The sequence below is a fragment of the Palaemon carinicauda genome, chromosome 4, assembly GCF_036898095.1.
Source record: "Palaemon carinicauda isolate YSFRI2023 chromosome 4, ASM3689809v2, whole genome shotgun sequence".
Lineage (NCBI taxonomy): Eukaryota > Metazoa > Arthropoda > Malacostraca > Decapoda > Palaemonidae > Palaemon > Palaemon carinicauda.
In genome coordinates, this window is record NC_090728.1 from 196,432,201 (window position 1) to 196,451,079 (window position 18,879).

At 41.5% G+C, this 18,879-nt stretch overlaps 1 protein-coding gene across 2 annotated transcripts in view; it reads left to right on the forward strand.

The window, feature by feature from the left end:
• Nucleotides 1-18,879, forward strand: part of LOC137640318 (uncharacterized) — a 406,862-nt gene that overhangs the window by 47,402 nt on the left and 340,581 nt on the right. Inside the window, exons 1-2 of one of the 2 annotated variants that reach the window (XM_068372951.1) lie at nt 13,309-13,326; nt 13,981-15,811. In XM_068372951.1, the coding sequence (XP_068229052.1) occupies nt 13,324-13,326; nt 13,981-15,811 (1,834 nt within the window). In that variant the 5' untranslated portion in view covers nt 13,309-13,323. Of the gene's footprint in view, nt 1-13,308; nt 13,327-13,980; nt 15,812-18,879 lie in introns of those variants that run through there. The other variant, XM_068372950.1, reaches the window with a different exon arrangement.

Consider the following 18,879-nt stretch of genomic DNA (forward strand, 5'->3'; position numbering starts at 1 on the left):
AGTCCATTAAGTAAATAAAGTAAGTACTTTTTGATTAGAATTCTTGAATGCAAAATGAACATGTACAGCAAAGTCGGAATAAACTTATGTCTGTCTTGATGGCTCATTGGTTGAGTCTACTGATGGAATAGTTTAGACACGGAGGCAGAATTTCTAGTCTTTACCCATCCAGAAGCCTTTACCTTATAAGTTTTCCGGTGGATATACTGTATATTCCCGAGGTTGAAGTTGTTATTAAATTAAATTTGTGATTGATAATTGTATAGGTCTATATGTGTATGTGTATACACATTAATGTATATATATATATATATATATATATACCAAGGTACTTCCCCCAATTTTTGGGCGTAGCCGACATCAACAAATGAAACAAAACAAAAAAGGGGACCTCTACTCTCTACGTTCCTCCAGCCTAACGAGGGACTCAACCGAGTTCAGCTGGTACTGCTAGGGTGCCACAGCCCACCCTCCCACATTATCCACCACAGATGAAGCTTCATAATGCTGAATCCCCTACTGCTGCTGCCTCCGCGGTCATCTAAGGCATTGGAGGCAGCAGCAGGGCCTACCGGAATTGCGTCACAATCGCTCGCCATTCATTCCTATTTATAGCACACTCTCTTGCCTCTCTCACATCTATCCTCCTATCACCCAGAGCTTTCTTTACTCCATCCATCCACCCAAACCTTGGCCTTCCTCTTGTACTTCTCCCATCAACTCTTGCACTCATCACCTTCTTTAGCAGACAGCCATTTTCCATTCTCTCAACATAGCCAAACCACCTCAACACATTCATATCCACTCTAGCTGCTAACTCATTTCTTACACCCGTTCTCACTCTCACCACTTCGTTCCTAACCCTATCTACTCGAGATACACCAGCCATAATCCTTAGACACTTCATCTCAAACACATTCAATGTCTGTCTCTCCGTCACTTTCATTCCCCACAACTCTGATCCATACATCACAGTTGGTACAATCACTTTCTCATATATAACTCTTTTTACATTCATGCCCAACCCTCTATTTTTTACTACTCCCTTCTGCCCCCAACACTTTGCAACCTTCATTTACCCTCTGACGTACATCTGCTTCCACTCCACCATTTGCTGCAACAACAGACCCCAAGTACTTAAACTGATCCACTTCCTCAAGTAACTCTCCATTCAACATGACATTCAACCTTGTACCACCTTCCCTTCTCGTACATCTCATAACCCTACTCTTACCCACATTAACTCTCAACTTCCTTCTCTCACACACTCTTCCAAATTCTGTCACTAATCGGCCAAGCTTCTCTTGTGTGTCTGCAACCAATACAGTATCATCTGCAAACAACAACTGATTTACCTCCCATTCATGGTTATTCTCGTCTACCAGTTTTAATCCTCGTCCAAGCACTCGAGCATTCACCTCTCTCACCACTCCATCAACATACAAGTTAAACAACCACGGTGACATCACACATCCCTGTCTCAGCCCCACTCTCACCGGAAACCAATCACTCACTTCATTTCCTATCCTAACACATGCTTTACTACCTTTGTAGAAACTTTTCACTGCTTGCAACAACTTTCCACCAACTCCATATAACCTCATCACATTCCACATTGCTTCCCTATCAACTCTATCATACGATTTCTCCAGATCCATAAACGCAACATACACCTCCTTACCTTTTGCTAAATATTTCTCGCATATCTGCCTTACTATAAAAATCTGATTTATACAACCCCTACCTCTTCTAAAACCACCCTGTATTTCCAAGATTGCATTCTCTGTTTTATCCTTGATCCTATTAATCATTACTCTACCATACACTTTTCCAACTACGCTTAACAAACTAATACCTCTTGCATTACAACACTCATGCACATCTCCCTTACCCTTATATAGTGGTACAATACATGCACAAACCCAATCTACTGGTACCATTGACAACACAAAACACATATTAAACAATCTCACCAACCATTCAAGTACAGTCACACCCCCTTCCTTCAACATCTCAGCTCTCACACCATCCATACCAGACGCTTTTCATACTCTCGTTTCATCTAGTGCTCTCCTCACTTCATCTATTGTAATCTCTCTCTCATTCTCATCTCCCATCACTGGCACCTCAACACCTGCAACAGCAATTATATCTGCCTCCCTATTATCCTCAACATTCAGTAAACTTTCAAAATATTCCGCCCATCTTTTCCTTGTCTCCTCTCCTATATATATATATATATATATATATATATAATGTGTGTGCATTAACACAAAGCAGATAATAGTTTAAACATTATTGTTGGCGTGACTTGTCTTTTTTTATTTTTTTTTTTTATATTGGGGCTACTTTAAATAGTGTACTGCTCTGTGCTGAAAAATAAATGTCAACAGAGTAAGAGAATATTAATGTTTTTACCCTACATATTTAATTGTAATAGGGTTATAATTTCGGTACGTGTTTTTGGGCTCAAGCCATGACGTCCTAATGGAAGGTTCCTTTAGTAGCTTCCGAAGGGTATATATGACTACAGTGATATTCCCAGAGAATCAAACCAAAGGTTTCACAGAATTCTAACTTTTGGCGCGAGTACCTTTAAGATTACTCTCAAGGGTATCGTATATCATCAGGGGACGTATTCTTGACACGCCACATGGCAATCTGCACCCCGAATAGCCTTTACGCCTCGAGGGGGAATACGTGGCAGAATAGAAGGGTAACCGCAACAAAGATTACCCTGGTTCCCCTACTACAATCGTATCACAACCGCGCCAACTCCCTCTGGCAGTCATTCCTTTATCTGTAGCGACTCGCTACGGTGGTGTTCCCTGTCGATCTGACATTTTCAATCGATTTCTGGGAATCTTTATGCTTCTACGGCTTCTTTCTCCATTCAGAAAGTTGAGTATTTATTCTTTACAATATGTAATTTAGTTCCAGCCTCACAATGAATTTGTGTATTTAATGTGTGCGGATCTTTGCCGATCGCCGGTGTCGCCATGGCGCTGTCGTTCTTTGTACATGTGCTATTTAGTTAGCAGAACGACATTCCGGTGTAAATAGCTTAATCATTATTATGAAAGCTATTTAGGCATTATATATTGTAAAGATATCTATAAGCATATTTTTCCCTTTTCCGTGGCGATCGTATATGTCAGAGTTTTGGTTATTTAGGTAACCGAAATCTCGTCTTGTCTGGGTAACATAACCTAGACAACATATACTTTCGTCATTTCCCGTGTTACCCTTGTGTATTGGTTATCATTCCTGGAGATCGATATCCTGGAATTATATTAATCTCGCTACAGATTTATGGGTAATCTCTCTTCCCTCTGAGAGCAGCCTTAGGCTACAACTCTCTGCGTTGGCCTTGAATTTCGAATTCAGGCATGACTAGCTTAGAGTTTTCTGTCTCATCCCTTAACGTCCAACGGCAAGTTTTGGGATTCGATCAGAACCTCAGAGTATTTAGTCTTTGTCGGCAGTCGGTCGGCGGGGTGATTGCATTCCCCTGCCGGCGGAACTGCCGGCATAGGAGGCTAGCCCTTCCTAGATTACACCTGAAGTGGTCGAATGTTGCTGCCACCTTCTCCCTGTGGTCTAGTAGACTAGTCCTATGCTCACCGACCCTAGGGTATAGAGTCGTATACTCTTGTGGCCTAGGAAGGCGCCGGCATTGGAACTCTGTTTCTCCCTTGTTGAGAGGAACGGCATGAGCTGCCGTCCTCTTAACTGTATTAGCACCTCCTAAGCTGGAGAATAAATGATTCTCCTGCCGCTTGTGGTCATGCCGGTACTGAAAAAGAGTTTCTTCAAGGTGTGCAGATCCGGCAACATTGCCGGTCCCTCCTATACCTCATATAGGACCCTTTCCCCTCCCCTCTCTGTTCTTTTACGATGACCGAGCCATTGTCTTTCCTGTGCTGGAGTCCTGCAACCTTACCATTGCCGGTGGGTTGCCGGAGCCGCCCAGATCCCCCCTCCTCAGCCGTCAGCTGTCGGCGACTGCCGGCTGCTGGCGGCCATGACGACTGTCAGCGACTGCCGGCCTCCAGCGGCTTTGGTGGCTGTGGATGGGAGGTCCCTTCTGTCACCAAGGTTCTCCAGTTCTCCCTTGAACTGCTAGCCACAGTTTCTGTTGCCGGCGTATTGTTCTGGCCGGCAGTAGACCGGCACAGATAGATACTGACTCAGTAGGTAGCATGCCGACTGTACTCGTGCTGCCGGAGGCTGGCCTACAGTAGTAAGCCGGCAATAGTACTGTGGCTAAATGGAAGTGAACCTTCTTTTCGGAGAAAGGCAGTAAAATTAGACTTTTACATCTTTTATTAATGTATACATATTCAGTAATAGATAGCCTTCACTCCATGCTTTCTCTCTCTCTCTCTCTCTCTCTCTCTCTCTCTCTCTCTCTCTTTTCTAGCTTGCTAGATGCTCCGGCAATAGCTAGCTAATCCGGCAATATGCTGGCTGAACTACAGTATATGTCTATACAGGTAATCAGTATAATTGCAGTATAGTATATACGGCAGATGAATAACTATCCTATATATTATACTAGTAGTTATTTCCAATATATCTTGGGTATCCCTGCCCAGATATTTGCTGAACCCAATTCTATATTGATAGAATAATATTCCATCAATATTCTGATTTGAAATAAGTTTCCATTTACCCTGCAATATTAAATTTCGTAAAGGGCCAGTGGTGTGACGCCTCTAACCCCTAAAGGGGAGAGCTCTTATCCCTGAGTTTCCCTGTTCAGGAAACTTCCTGATTTAATATTGTAAGGGAGGTTACAGCAAATAGATGGGTTGGGATACACAAATATATGTCTTTTAATTTCTAATCAACATATCTTGGATGCGAGCTTCTGCTGTTACCGCTCCTATTTCGAAAGAATGACATTCCTTCGATACTCTGATTGTGTATCAATCCTCCTTACCTCACAGCGTTAAGCATAGAAGGGGACAGTGCATGTACACTTCCTTACACCTAGGTGTTCGAACCCCTTTCCTTCAGGGAATTCCCCGGTTGGAGGAATTTCCTTATCTTGAGACTGAGGAGAAGTAACAGCATTGGCTCACAGGGGATACACGGGCATGTGTCTCCCACTATCTCTTTTAGCTTTCTGTCCTAAGCTATTTTGTCATAAGACGATTTTGCAAATTGTTTATGGATGCAATAATCAATTGAATACTCATTTCTCTTCTCCCTTCCTTACAGGAGGGACACCAGATGATGCATTGCAGTCTTCTGCAGTTATCAAGATGAGTATTTTCACGGACATAATATATGCAGGTTCACCCCCCCAGCAATATTATTTCCAAAATCCCCAACCTACAAGACGGCAGTCTAGAGCTGTCGAACTGTGGTTGGTTTCGTTTCGAAAGTTATTTCATAAATGCGGTTCAGTTGCGAACTCGTAAAAATGCGAAAACTCTACGTGAATTGGACTGAAAATTTCACTTTCTCATCACTAAAACTGCCGATTTAGTGTTCCTATTAATGGTTTTTAAGGTCTAAACCCCCCCCCCAACCCTGCCTCTCAAGATGAGGTTGCAGACACTGACGGCATTGGTGGGTCTGAGCGGGACTCGAGCCCCCGACTGGCAAACACCGGGCGGAGACTCCACAATCAAGCCACACCTTGTAGTGAAATCAACGACAGCAGTCATTGTTTCACTGTCACATGTGACTCCGCCGCCAAGAGCCGGCAGTGCGTGCCCTTGGCCACCACCCAATCAATAGCTGAGTTGGTATACCTTCAATCGACAGCCCGCCGATTACCGGCAGTCTGCCGACAGCCCGCCGATTACCGGCGGTCTGCCGACAGCCCGAGGAGTCGCCTCTGGTTCAGAGATCCGCTGACTATGCGTATAGTTTTCACCACTACCCAGTCACATTGAATACTGGCTAGGATGGTGTGACGTCTGTCAGCGACCCGCTGACAGCCGACAAGTCACTGATATGTCGAAGACCTGCCAGCCATATCGGTACTGAAGTACTGTGCCAGTTAACTTACCCCCAAGCACTAGCCTTGACAGTAACATGCCAGTTGTATAGGGGTATACAATACCCTCTACACTTGCAGTTTAGGACTGTATTGCAGACAGAAATCTTTTGTACATAACCATACAATAGAATGGTTTTCCAGTACGTTGTGCTTCTAAGCACAACCCCTTGTTGAGACCTACCTGATTTGGGGAATCCACTTTCCCCCCCCTTTTTTCCTTACGCTGATTCTTCATCAGCCTCTTGATTCTCATTATTAATTCCCTGGATGTAGGGCGCAACTCTATCCTTATGGACTAGAATCTTCCATCGGCCCCTTCTTGAAAGGGGATGCCCTAGAATCAATAATTAGGAAGACCGCAGCTGTTGGCTGGAAGGATTTACACGTCTGTGTCTCTCCTCTTTTCCAGCGTACTTATCCTAAGCTTTATACAATAGAAAGGAATGTTCTATTACAGTGAAACACTGAAAAGCTGATATAGGCAAACAGTCAGGTATGGCCTGAAAGGAGAACGGAAGGGTTTCTTAGTTCTCCTTAGGATGTTAAACAGCATCCCACAGTTACAATGACTGTTGTTCCCCAGACGGTCAGATATATACACCTTCGGATCATGCGAAGCAAACAGACGCCTCTGGTAGGAGGGAAGTTCCTCCTGGATCGCCGGACCTTCGATCCCTGGAGTCCAAGGTCTGACCAAGATGAGACTAGAATGGAAGTGGACATACCTCCACCATCCTTTCCTCAACTCTTCTTATATTCAAATCCCCCCTGGAAGAGTATACCTTAGAGCTCTAGAGCATACTAGCGGTGAGGAAAGTAGAGTCCATCGATTTCCAATGAAGGCAGTTTAGTGTTCACATGAAAGACTCAAGAAAACTCTGAGTCATTCTGGACTTGGCGCCACTCAACAAGTTCCAATAGAACAGCAAGTTCAGAATGTTAATCCTTCTGAATATAAGGACCCTATTCAGTAAGGGGTGTTGACAATCTAGCCAGCCCTGGAAGATATCTATCAGCAACTTCCAGTCAGTCACCCCCTCCCCTCCTACCTAGGATCCAAGTTACAGAAGATAACATATATCCTAGATGAGATTCTCGTCGGACTAGTTTCAGTCCTAGGATCTTTACGGAATTAGCAGACACCGTCAAGCGAAACCAAGCCTAGAAAGAGTTCAGGCAACGATAGCCCTGGACGACAGGCTAGGGTGGGCAGAACCCGAAATGACTGTCTATGAGCATCCATGGAGATGATCCGGCTCCGGAACATCGAGGATGCAAATAACTTCAAGAAATCTCGATTCTCTCCAGCTCAGGGGCTTCAATGTTTTAAAAAAATCATTGAAACCTGTAGTCACCCTTACGCCCCTTTTCCCCTGGGGATGTAAAAAGAGATCGCAAGGTCTGTCAAGAGACTATTGTAATCAGTCAGGATTCCATGACGCTAACAGGGAGGAGTTTCGAACTCTCTCCAGTTCATGATGATGACAGAACCAGTGCTACGTGCACAACTATAAGATGCGCTAAGAGGCTGGAGAAGATACGCATCAAACGCTCGAAGAGATCTAATAGGACCAATGATGGTCATTCCCTCTTCGCTTACCCTACAATGACCAAAGACCACGGACCCGTAGGCCATTTTAGCCCTGTAATGGGTGGATAAACTCTCTCCACACAGATCGGACCTCATCAGGTTGATCTGGGGCATCGAAGCGATAATGAGGCGTCAAAACTGTCGAGGATAAGGGATGTCTCATTTCATTAGTGAATGCTAGCCATCCCTTACTTAAGGGAATGGCGCCTATCAGCAGCTCGTTTATATATGATCCGCAAGGTGGCAGCGGATGCTCTTCTCGGGTTCAACCCAATAGAGTTGGAATGGTACACGGACGCAGATCCATTCCCTCCCAGAAGGGGACAAGTCCCCGAGCTGCAGATCGTTCTCTTCATCACGAGCGTTATCAAGATACTATCTCGTTATTTAGTCCCATACGAGGATCCTCTAATGGAGGTAACAGACATCATGTCTCTACAATAGAAGTGATGGACTTAGAATTCCTGTTCAGCCCATCAAATTTCCTCCGGAAGGCCCTCTACATGCTGAGACCCTTCCAGGGAAGAGGGGCTCTGTTGGCTCCCAGGTAGCCCAAAAACACCCCGTTCCCTGCAATGAAGGAACTGAGGCTGAGGCTAGTCCTAGTTATGCACCTAGGATTATCTAGGAGGTTCAGAAGTTTTCTGCCTTCGATTTATCACAGTACACCTGATCCCTTCATTTTATGAATTCCTTGCCCTTAACGGTTAGGAAAAAGACTGGGATCTTAAAGGCAAAATAGAATTCCTAGAAGAATACAAGTCTAGTCAACAAGAAGACAATACGAGTCTTCTTGGGAAAAGTAAATTGTTTTGTAAAGCAAAAGGGCCCAAAAACAATCTCATGATCTTCTGCCTGTCCTTCTCTGTCCACCCCTATATTCAGGGTCTGGCGGCCGACAGCACGTTGGCCTTTGAGGAAGGAGGCAGTGTATCCTTGGATATTATGAGAACGCTAGTTTTTCGGCCTTGTCTCCATATAAACCCTTGAGTAAGCACCAAGGGTATGGCCGACTTTGCGAGAGAGGTCACTTGATGGGATCTTTGGATCCATGGACCATTATCTCTGTGCAAGTCAGCCCTGACTAGACCTCTTCTATATGCCCTTTAAATGGATCTAACGATTGAAATCTTTAATAAATTTCCGATAACATGTGCAGGCTTAGGCCTGCAACGCCCCTAAAGCCCATCTCATGGTCTTTGGATAAGGTCCTACATTATGCCTCACCTGTGAACAATGAGGACTGTTCCCTCAAGCATCTAACCTAAAAGGTTATTTTTTTCGGTTTGCTATAGCCTCTGGTACTAGAGTTAGTGAAATAGTGGCCCTATCTGGAGATGAGGGCCACATTAAGTGGGAGAACTGCATCTCTTTCTGATTTAACCTTTCTCATTAAAGACATCCTACCTACTAAGAGGTGGGGCTCCTGGAGAATCTGCCCTCTGAAGGAAGATGTCTCTCTAGGTCTGCTAGAGTGTCTAAGGTCTATCTTCATAGAACTTCAGACTTCAGGAGGAACAGCTCTTTACAGGAGGAAACTTTGGATCAAACTATCCCTACAACTGAGGGCGAAGCTCACCTACCTTCTTCGCGGAGCGGATCCTGACAGTACCCCTGCAGATAAAAGATCCGAGGAAAGTTGCTTCATCACTGAACCCTTCAGTGTGTGGACTTCAGCCTCTTCGTTTACTACTGATCGGAGGCTAAGCAAATCTATGGATTGAAGCATTATGTGGTGGCAGCAGGTGCTATTTGGACCCTGTCGTCTAGCTCTGCGATGAACAGTAAATTGATTGGGACTATCAATTGACAGGAGAAGGGGTCAGCAATTTTCGTGTGACCTCCCTTTAAATAAGTGTTGCCAAGGTAACACTAAATCTGTTCAGAATCTCAGGTGTGAAATTATACGGATACCACTAGTGCCGTGTGTACATAGTACACAGTGTTGTTAGACTATTTCATGTAAAGAAATTATAAACAAAAGTCTTGTTAAAAGAGCTTTTCTTCAGTTTGAGAGTGGCACTCATCATTTTCCCCTTTCAAAAAGGGGAATATTAATTTCTGTGTATGTCTCTCGTATAATTTCCTTATCATGCTACATTCATTTAGCATGTAGTCATTTATTAGGAATAAATGTCTATTAAAATGCAGTTGTGTCCTAATTCGCCCAACAATTGCATGTTTAAAATACCAGAGTTCCTTAACTTACTCATGTAAGTTTGCTGTATAGCTTACAATGTTATGCTTACAATCAATGGATGAGGACACTGATATTGGTTCCGCAATATATACAATCCTTGAGACCGTTTGTATTCTCAGTGTATTCTTATGTTTGTTCATACAATATATGCTACCTTGAGGCCCTTTTCTAACATCTAAAAATGACTTCCCTGCAGGGGGCAGGAAGCACTAACATTGTTATGCTTAGTGATGATGACGGATAACAGTAACGTCATTTGTCTCAATTGGCCCTTTTGGCCATAGAAATATTGTCCCAAGGTTAAGGCACTGACACAAAACCACAGATACATTAATTCTCTGGTATGCTTCCATTAGGACGTCATGGCTTGAGCCCAAAAAACGGATTTTGAGCGAAGCGAAAAATCTATTTTTGGGTGAGATGGCCATGACATCCTAATGGACCCACCCTTCTTTTCTATGAAAAGATCTTCACGGTTTCCCCCCCTGATCTACTGTATCTGTAGCACCTTGCTCAACGCTACAAGGAATGACCGTCAGAGGGAGTTGGCGCGGTTGTGATACGATTGTAGTAGGGGAACCAGGGTAATCTTTGTTGCGGTTACCCTTCTATTCTGCCACGTATTCCCCCTAGAGCCTAGAGGCGTAAAGGCTATTCGGGGTGCAGATTGCCATGTGGCGTGTCAAGAATACGTCCCCTGATGATATACGATACCCTTGAGAGTAATCTTAAAGGTACTCACGCCAGAAGTTAGAATTCTCTGAAACCTTTGGTTTGATTCTCTGGGAATATCACTGTAGTCATATATACCCTTTGGAAGCTACTAAAGGAACCTTCCATTAGGACGTCATGGCCATCTCACCCTAAAATAGATTTTTCGCTTCGCTCAAAATCTGTTTTCTAAGCTTCAAAATAGACGGCAAGCGCTTCTCAAAATTGGCATGTGTTTCCGTACGCCGTTCTTGTAAAATAAGTTTTAGTTCTGGCACGAGTTCTCATTGCATGATGACGTATTTACTTCAGGGGTGTAACCGGTGGTTTTACAGGTCCTATCACGAGGAAACCCTTCGCACTATAGGGCCTATATGTTTGCTGTAGAGCTTACAATCTTAGGTATCAATTAAAAGTATCACAACGTATCCGGCATTAATTGTCAAATACATTGTGGAAGCACTTAGAAAGCAAGAAAGTCTTCAGCTTTTTTTTTTTTTTTTTTGAAATCCTTGATATCTTACATGTATGAATATTATAGGCTGGCTGGGGCACCAGCCACCCGCTGAGATACTACTGCTAGAGAGTTATTGAGTCCTTTGTCTGGCCACGCAGACGGTACTACATTGGATCCGTCTCTCTCTGGTTACGGCTCATTTTCCTTTGCCTACACATTCACCAAATAGTCTGGTCTATTCTATCCACATCTCTTTTCTCATACAACTGACAACACTGAGATTACCAAACAATTCTTCTTCGCTCTTGGGTTTAACTACTGTACTGTATTTGTTCAGTGGCTACTTTCCTCTTGGTAAGAGTAGAAGAGACTCCGTAGCTATGGTAAGCAGCTCTTCTAGGTGAAGGACACTCCAAAATCAAACCATTGTTCTGTAATCTTAGATAGTGCCATAACCTTCATACCATGGTCTTCCACTGTCTTAGGGTAGAGTTCTCATGCTTGAGGGTATACTCTTCCTCTTGTTTTCTTTTTTTAAAGTTTCTATATTTCATATTTGAAAGATCTGTTTTAATGTTGTTACTGTTCATAAGATATTTTATTTCAATTGTCCATTACTTCTCTTGTAGTGTAATTATTTCCTTGTTTCCTTTCTTCACTGAGCTACTTTTCCAACTAGGGTTGTAGCTTAGATAATAATAATAATAATAATAATAATAATAATAATAATAATAATGATACTACTACTACTACTACTACTACTACTACTACTACTACTACTACTAATAATGATGATGATGATGCTGATGCTCATAGTAATAATAATAATAATAATAATAATAATAATAATAATAATAATAATAAACAACTCTTCGTTCTTCTCTTTCTATTAGATAGCATGGTGATAGTATTGGTAGAAATTATATTTTTACCCCCATTCAGTTGTTCTTTATCATCCTCCATGTTCAAGAAAATGTTCTAGTTTGTACGCACGTTGACATTATAGACGGTTTATTTCTTCAAGTTTGAATTTACTATGTGAGTGGCAATTTCATTCTCACTGTGACGAACTAAACTGATTTTACTTGAAAGAGATCAACTCGACTGGTTTTGATCTTATAAAGGTAAACTTAACTAAGATTTCACAGAGGCCAAAACTACTTTCCTTATTGTCGTTACTCTAATTATTGTAAAGAACTCTCGATACTACTACTACTACTACTACTACTACTACTACTACTACTACTACTACTACTACTACTACTAATAATAATAATAATAAGCCGTTATATGGGAATGTATCATTGTCCATAAGTAGGCTAGATTTTCAGTCGCATTTTATATTTTTTTTATATATAATTTCAAATATTCCGGCGCTGAAAAACCTCAATGGCCACACGGCCTAATTTTATAGGCAAATCCAATCTAAAACTGTTAATATTGATTAATTTCACTCGTAAGCTTCTACATTTACAACTGTAGCTCATTGTAGAATTTTCTCATAGATACGGCAATTTTAGTCGATACAGCCCAGAACGAAGGGGATACTGGCGCTTAAAGAGATTGTTTATTCAAACGCAAGCTTGTATACGGAGTAAGAGTATCATTTCTTGTAAAAATGTAATTTTTTCAAACCTATGTTTATGGAAAACAAGGTTAAAATTATTTATAAGCGCATTGTGTTATTCTAGATATCCAGTGGTGTTAAGTATTTGCTCAAGATCCCTTGGCCTTATGTAAAAAATGTCTCAACATTGTAAAATTGGAGTTCTTTCATAAATGCATATGGTTTTTATCGGACGAAGTTGCGAGTTTCACAACCTATCCTTTGGGGTGGAGGGTGTTATGAGGCCTACTTTATATGTTAGCAGTATCTCTATTTTTTTGTGGTTACCCTTCCAAGTTCCAACCTCAAAGCTGCTTTAAGAACGACCATGGAATATATATATATATATATATATATATATATATATATATATATATATATATATATATATATATATATATATATATATATATATACATACATATATATATATATATATATATATATATATATATATATATATATATATATATATATATATATATATATATATACACTGTATATATGCGTGTGTGTGTGTTTGTTTGTCAATTTCTTAGTTTTTGATGTTGCAAGGGTGTGTATACAATAGTATTGATGTGAGAGTCAATTTGCCATTTTAATTTTTTTTTTAATATTTTGTTGATTTTTTAGGTGGTGTCAGTGAGGAATTACTTTATAAATGTAAATGCAATGTTGCTTTTTACATGAAGCTACTCAAAAGTAACGCAGTGTTGTACTGTACATATCCATTCTATAGTAAATGGTAATTAATTCCAAACATTGAGTTGTTACTTTCTATAAGTTAGGTTCATCTACTCAATTCAGAACAGGTCTTGACCAGAAGTACTTTTAATGCAATGTAAAATCATCCAGAAACTGTTGGTATTTGATAGTTAATTATCTGTAAACTGTACAGTACAATCTTACTTTATATCTCTAGCTCATTGAATTATTCTATTGCTAAAGAATGCTGTGCAATTATTGGAACCCGAAGTGATATGAAGTTCTGTAAAAGTACCCTAACAGATTTTATTTATAATAATTTGAGTGGAATCTAACTTATACATTGTATATGAATTATCTTTTTGTGTATTTATGATATTTTTCTGTTTTTTTTTTTTCGAAAATGAAAGCTTACAAAAAAAATATAATTTTATAAATTACTCAACAAGGAAAACCAAAACTGCAAAGTCATATAGAAAAGCAAGAAACAATTTACTAAGGTCGTTTAAATTTGATTGAAGAATTGATTTTGCTTGTCTAAATCTCTCATTCTATGAAGGAGTAAAATTAAAAGTAATAGACTTCCGTTTGCCTAAGGTTGGAAATTTGAAAACCATAACGAAGGGGTTTTATATAGCAGTGATAACTCTGAAGAACTTATTAATGTTAAAACTAAACTATCTCTATTTTCCAGTGTCGTGGGAGTATTTTGGAAGCAGTAAGGAGAACAGTACATGCCACGGAACTGCCTAGTGTTATAAGTAAATGTGCTGTTGGGTCATCTTTTCAAAATGCTCCTCATCATAATATCCACACATCTGCTGTAGGATTTGATAAAAACAAAAAAGTCAAAACTCCTAAACCCACATTGACCAAGAAAATCCCTACTCCAGAAGTGAAAAAAGCAGCCGCAAAAGTTGCAGGCTGGAAAGACTCTTGGGATGTGCCTAAAAAGGCTTTAGCAGCTGACGCAGCTCTCTCAGCAGCCAAGGGAGCTAGTAGCAAGAATGCTAAAGGTGGTACTCTTCAAGATATAATTGCCAAAGATCCAAAAATCATATTAGCAGGAAAAAGTCCAGAGTCATCATCAGACTCAGATGGTCAGGTATCTAAGTCCTCAAAAGCTGCAGAAAAAAAAGATGCAAAGCCAACCAAGGAAACGCCCACCCCAGAAACAGTAGGCCCTGCATCTGCTGCAACCCCCGAGTCTGCTGTTCAAGAAGTAGCAACTGCTTCTGAGGCTGTTCCTGCTACTCCAGAAGTAGCAGCAAGTTCTGAATCTGTAGCCCCAGAAGCAACAGCTGGAGCCCCCAAAGAAGCAGTTGCAGAAGCAGCAGTAGCATCAGAAGCAGCTGCCCCAGAGGTAATAGCAACCCCTGAAGTTACAGCTCCAGATCCAGCAGCCGTAGTCCCAGAAGCAGCAGCAGTAGCTGCAGCCCCAGAAGCAACAACAGCAGCCCCAGAGGTAGCAGCCACAGCTTCAGAAGCAGCAGCCACAGCTCCAGAAGCAGCAGCTACAACTCCAGAAGCTGCAGCCACAGCTCCAGAAGCAGCAGCCACAGCTCCAGAAGCAGCAGCTACAACTCCAGAAGCTGCAGCCACAGCTCCAGAAGCAGCAACCACAGCTCCAGAAGCAGCCGCCCCAGCTCCAGAAGCAGCAGCCACAACTCCAGAAACAACAGCAGCAGCTATTGCCCCAGAAGCAGCAGCAGCTGCCCCAGAAGCAGCAGCAGCTGCCCCAGAAGAAGCAACTGCAGTCTCAGAAGTCACAGCTACTGTTACAACCCCAGAAGTAACATTAGCTGCACCAGAAGTTGTTGAAGCTGTAGAAACAACAGTCCCAGAAGCAGTGGCAGCAACCCCAGAACCAGCTTCAGTTGAAGCAGCAGCGCCAGAAGCAGTGGCAGTAGCTCCAGAACCAGCAGTAGTGCCAGAAACAGTAACAGCAGCCCCAGACCCAGCAGTAGTACCAGAAACAGTGACAGCAGCCCCAGAACCAGCAGTAGTACCAGAAACAGTTGCAGCAGCCCCAGAACCAGCTGTAACACAAGAAACAGTGGCTGCTTCCCCAGAACCAGCCCCAACTGAATCAGCAACCCCAGAACCAGCAGCAGCACCTGAAGCAGTGGCAACAACCCCAGAACCAGTTACTGCTGTCGAACCTGAACCAGTTGCAGCGGTAGAACCTGAACCTGCCATGGAAGTGAAAGCAGTTCCAGAGACAGTGGAAGTGCCTTTGACAGCAGAGGCTATTGAGGCACCTGCAGCTATAGCAACACCAGAGGTAGAGTCACCTGCTGCAGTAGAAGCACCAGCAGTTCAAGAACCACAGGCAGAAGTTGTATCAGTTGAAACTGAATCTGCAGCTAAGGTTGAAGAAATTGTTGAAGAAGTAGCTAAGCCAGTGGAAGGAGAAGAAACTATTTCAGTTGTTGAGGATGTGACAGCAGAAGTTGCAGCTGCAGCAGCAACTGCTGCTGCTGTTGCAGCTGTTGAAGGAGCAACTACAACTCCATTATCTGAAGGTATTTCATAAAGTTTGACTTTAAATCTTTTATATTTATATGTTATAAGAGTATTTTTGCAGATATTAGGTTTGTTTCACATAGATGTTTTTGATTTAACCTTAAAGTGTTGATTACAAATTTTTCATATATATTTAAGGTTTATTAAAGAAGACTATTATGGATAATTATATTATACGCCAAGTTAAATCTGTATTTCGGAAAGTAGAATGCTGGAAGCCTTAGGGCCCCACACGAAAACTGACCAATACAGGAAAAGAAAATGAGGAATAAAAGCTTTTAAGAAATTAAGACAACACAGTAAAGGCAATAAGATAACTAACCCGTTGAGTGCCATTGAATATATTTAATGTTTCTCAAAATTTTACATAATATGTAACATATACCAATAGAAAAGAAATTTATTCATCTATACAATAATTAATGTTTTAAAGTCATATCTTGTACAATCGGTCCTCTGTCATTGTGTGGAGTAGGTAACAGAGACACTCACGATGAGTGAAGAGCCGCGTAATATTGGTGCTCTAGGGGGAGTTAACTCATAACACCCTCGAAACAAATTGCCACTGCCTACATTCTGTTGACTAACACCCTGAATAATTTGCTGTACTATACTATATTGTTTTCACATGGTTTCTATCATGGTATTGTAGTTTATATCACTTTACAAAGGTAATTGTACATTACTAACACAGCTTCAGTGCAAGGTAAGACGACTCATATGAAGTACAGTAACAACAAAACACTATAGTTTATAACTAACAACACTCACTGATACTGTAGTGTTTATTACAGTAATATATACAGAGTACGATCACACTAGTACAGCCTAATTAGCTAAGGTGAGACGGCACATCACTCATAAGTGATTGCTTTCTTTGGGAGTCCTCACTACCCTACCGGCTTGTCACCTAATACATAACCTATAACTAGGTACAGTACTGTATTTTGTATATCCGTACTGTACGTACTGTAAATACACTGTTAGTAGTTCTTTTTCAATGAACATATAAATATCCTTAGACAAAAGACAGTAAAAGTATGTTAAAAAAGACTGTACAGTTCATGTAGTCCACCATATACCTGGTACAAAGTTCTACGCAGCGAAATCTTGTGATGCATGATGTAATCATTAAGTTGCAATACTGTACTTGCATTTGGTCTATTGAACAAGAAATGTACCTGTACCTGTAAAATCTTTACGTAATAGATATGTAACTCAACACAGCTGTAACAAATAAAAATGATAACAGTAGTTACCTCTCTCTCTCTCTCTCTCTCTCTCTCTCTCTCTCTCTCTCTCTCTCTCTCTCTCTCTCTCTCTCTCTCTCTCTCTCTCAGACATCATTTATATAGGGATGGTATTTACAAAATAGAAGTAAATAAATTAGTAACTTATCGGATACTATCCTGTAAAGAAGCACAATTGATGAGGTGGATGAGAATAGGTTCGGGAGCTACAAATGCTTGAATGATTAAGGGACATACTGAACATGACTCAACTGTGCGAACAAGTCATCAGTGCTGTAAAGAGTTATGATTAAACATTAATTATGTAAATATTTTGGGGCTCAAGCCATGTCGTCCTGATGGAAGTTCCTATAGGGTAGCTTCCTTGGGTATATTACAACTACGGCGATATTCCCAGAGAATTTACCTTAAGGTACCCAGAATTCTAACTCCTGGAGCGAATATCCCTAATAAAAGAACCAGGGATATCGCGAAATATCAGAGGACGTATTCTTGACACGCCACATGGCAATCTGCACCCCGAACAGAGATAACACTTCAGAGGGGTCAATTGGCAAGAAAACGAGAAAGAAAAAGGGGAGCCGCTCCCAAGGCTCTCTCTTCTCCCGTTTCGTAAGCGTGCATTGCGCCGATCCTGGCGCCATCTGTATTCCTTTTTGCGTAGCTTAACAACTCGGTGTTTTTTCCTGTGTTTCTCGCAAAATCTTGGATTTAATCAAGTTATTATGCTTTCTCCAACTTCGTCTGCCTCTGATAAGTTGAGTATTATTTCTTTTATGTATAAATGTAGGCTCTTGGTAAATTTTTAAAGTGATTAATAGTAATAATCTTTGTTACAAGAGCCGTTGCCTACCAGAGGCGTCCTGGACGCTGTCGCTCGCTAGGTATGAGTTTTAGTTAGCCAGAGTGACGTTCCCGGCTGTTTTGCTTTAATAATTTTAGCTGTTTAGCGTTACATAGGATTTCCTTATTCGATGCTTTTAGTATTATTTGTCTTGGCGAAGTATTTGCCAATTCTGGCCTACGCTAGACCGTGTAGCCTAGTCATTTGGCCCTAGTACTTTCCTGCATGATATTTGGATTTCCGAGTGTTTTAAAATTTTATTGAAGCTTTAGGCAGTTTTATACATTTAAGATTATATTGATTTTTTCCAAGATAGTATACGAGTGAGTTTCGGTGATTTAGGTAATCGATTCTCTTGGCGCCTAGGCTAAGTTGCCTATGGGGCCTTAGTATACTTTCTCATACTCCCCGGTTGCTCTCTTTTCTTCGGAGAAGGTGTGCAATCCCTTTCCTTCTGTTTAAGCCTTGGGCTTAACCCTAATGGTTTATCTGAATTAACTTTCGATACAACTATATTAGGGTGTTACTGTTCCTTCCTGTTCCAGTAAGTCTGGCTTCAGAGAGGGGGCAGAACATCAGAGTTCTTAGTCTGAGTCTGTGTTTGTCTGGCTTGGGGTTGAGACTCCCTCGCTAGTCTGACGCAGACATAGGAGGCTTAGCCTCCTTAGGTCACTTTCGAAGGTTTCTGTACGAGATGTTCCTTCTTCTTGTGATCTAGCAGACTAGTCCTTGTTGCTGTTCTTGGTGGCGAGGATAAGATCCTTTCCCTTGGAATAGCAACACCTTCCTTGCTTTGGTTCAGTGGGGGTTGGCAAGTATTGCTGGCCTCCCTCCTCGGATCTCCCTTAGGCTAAGATGAGTTTTCTTGGCTGCGGGTGATTCATTACTAAAGCAAGGTTGGTAGGACCCTCTTCGTCCCTTCCCCCTCTTTTCTCTGTAATGGCCTAGCCGTTACAGTACTGTCCGTCATTCT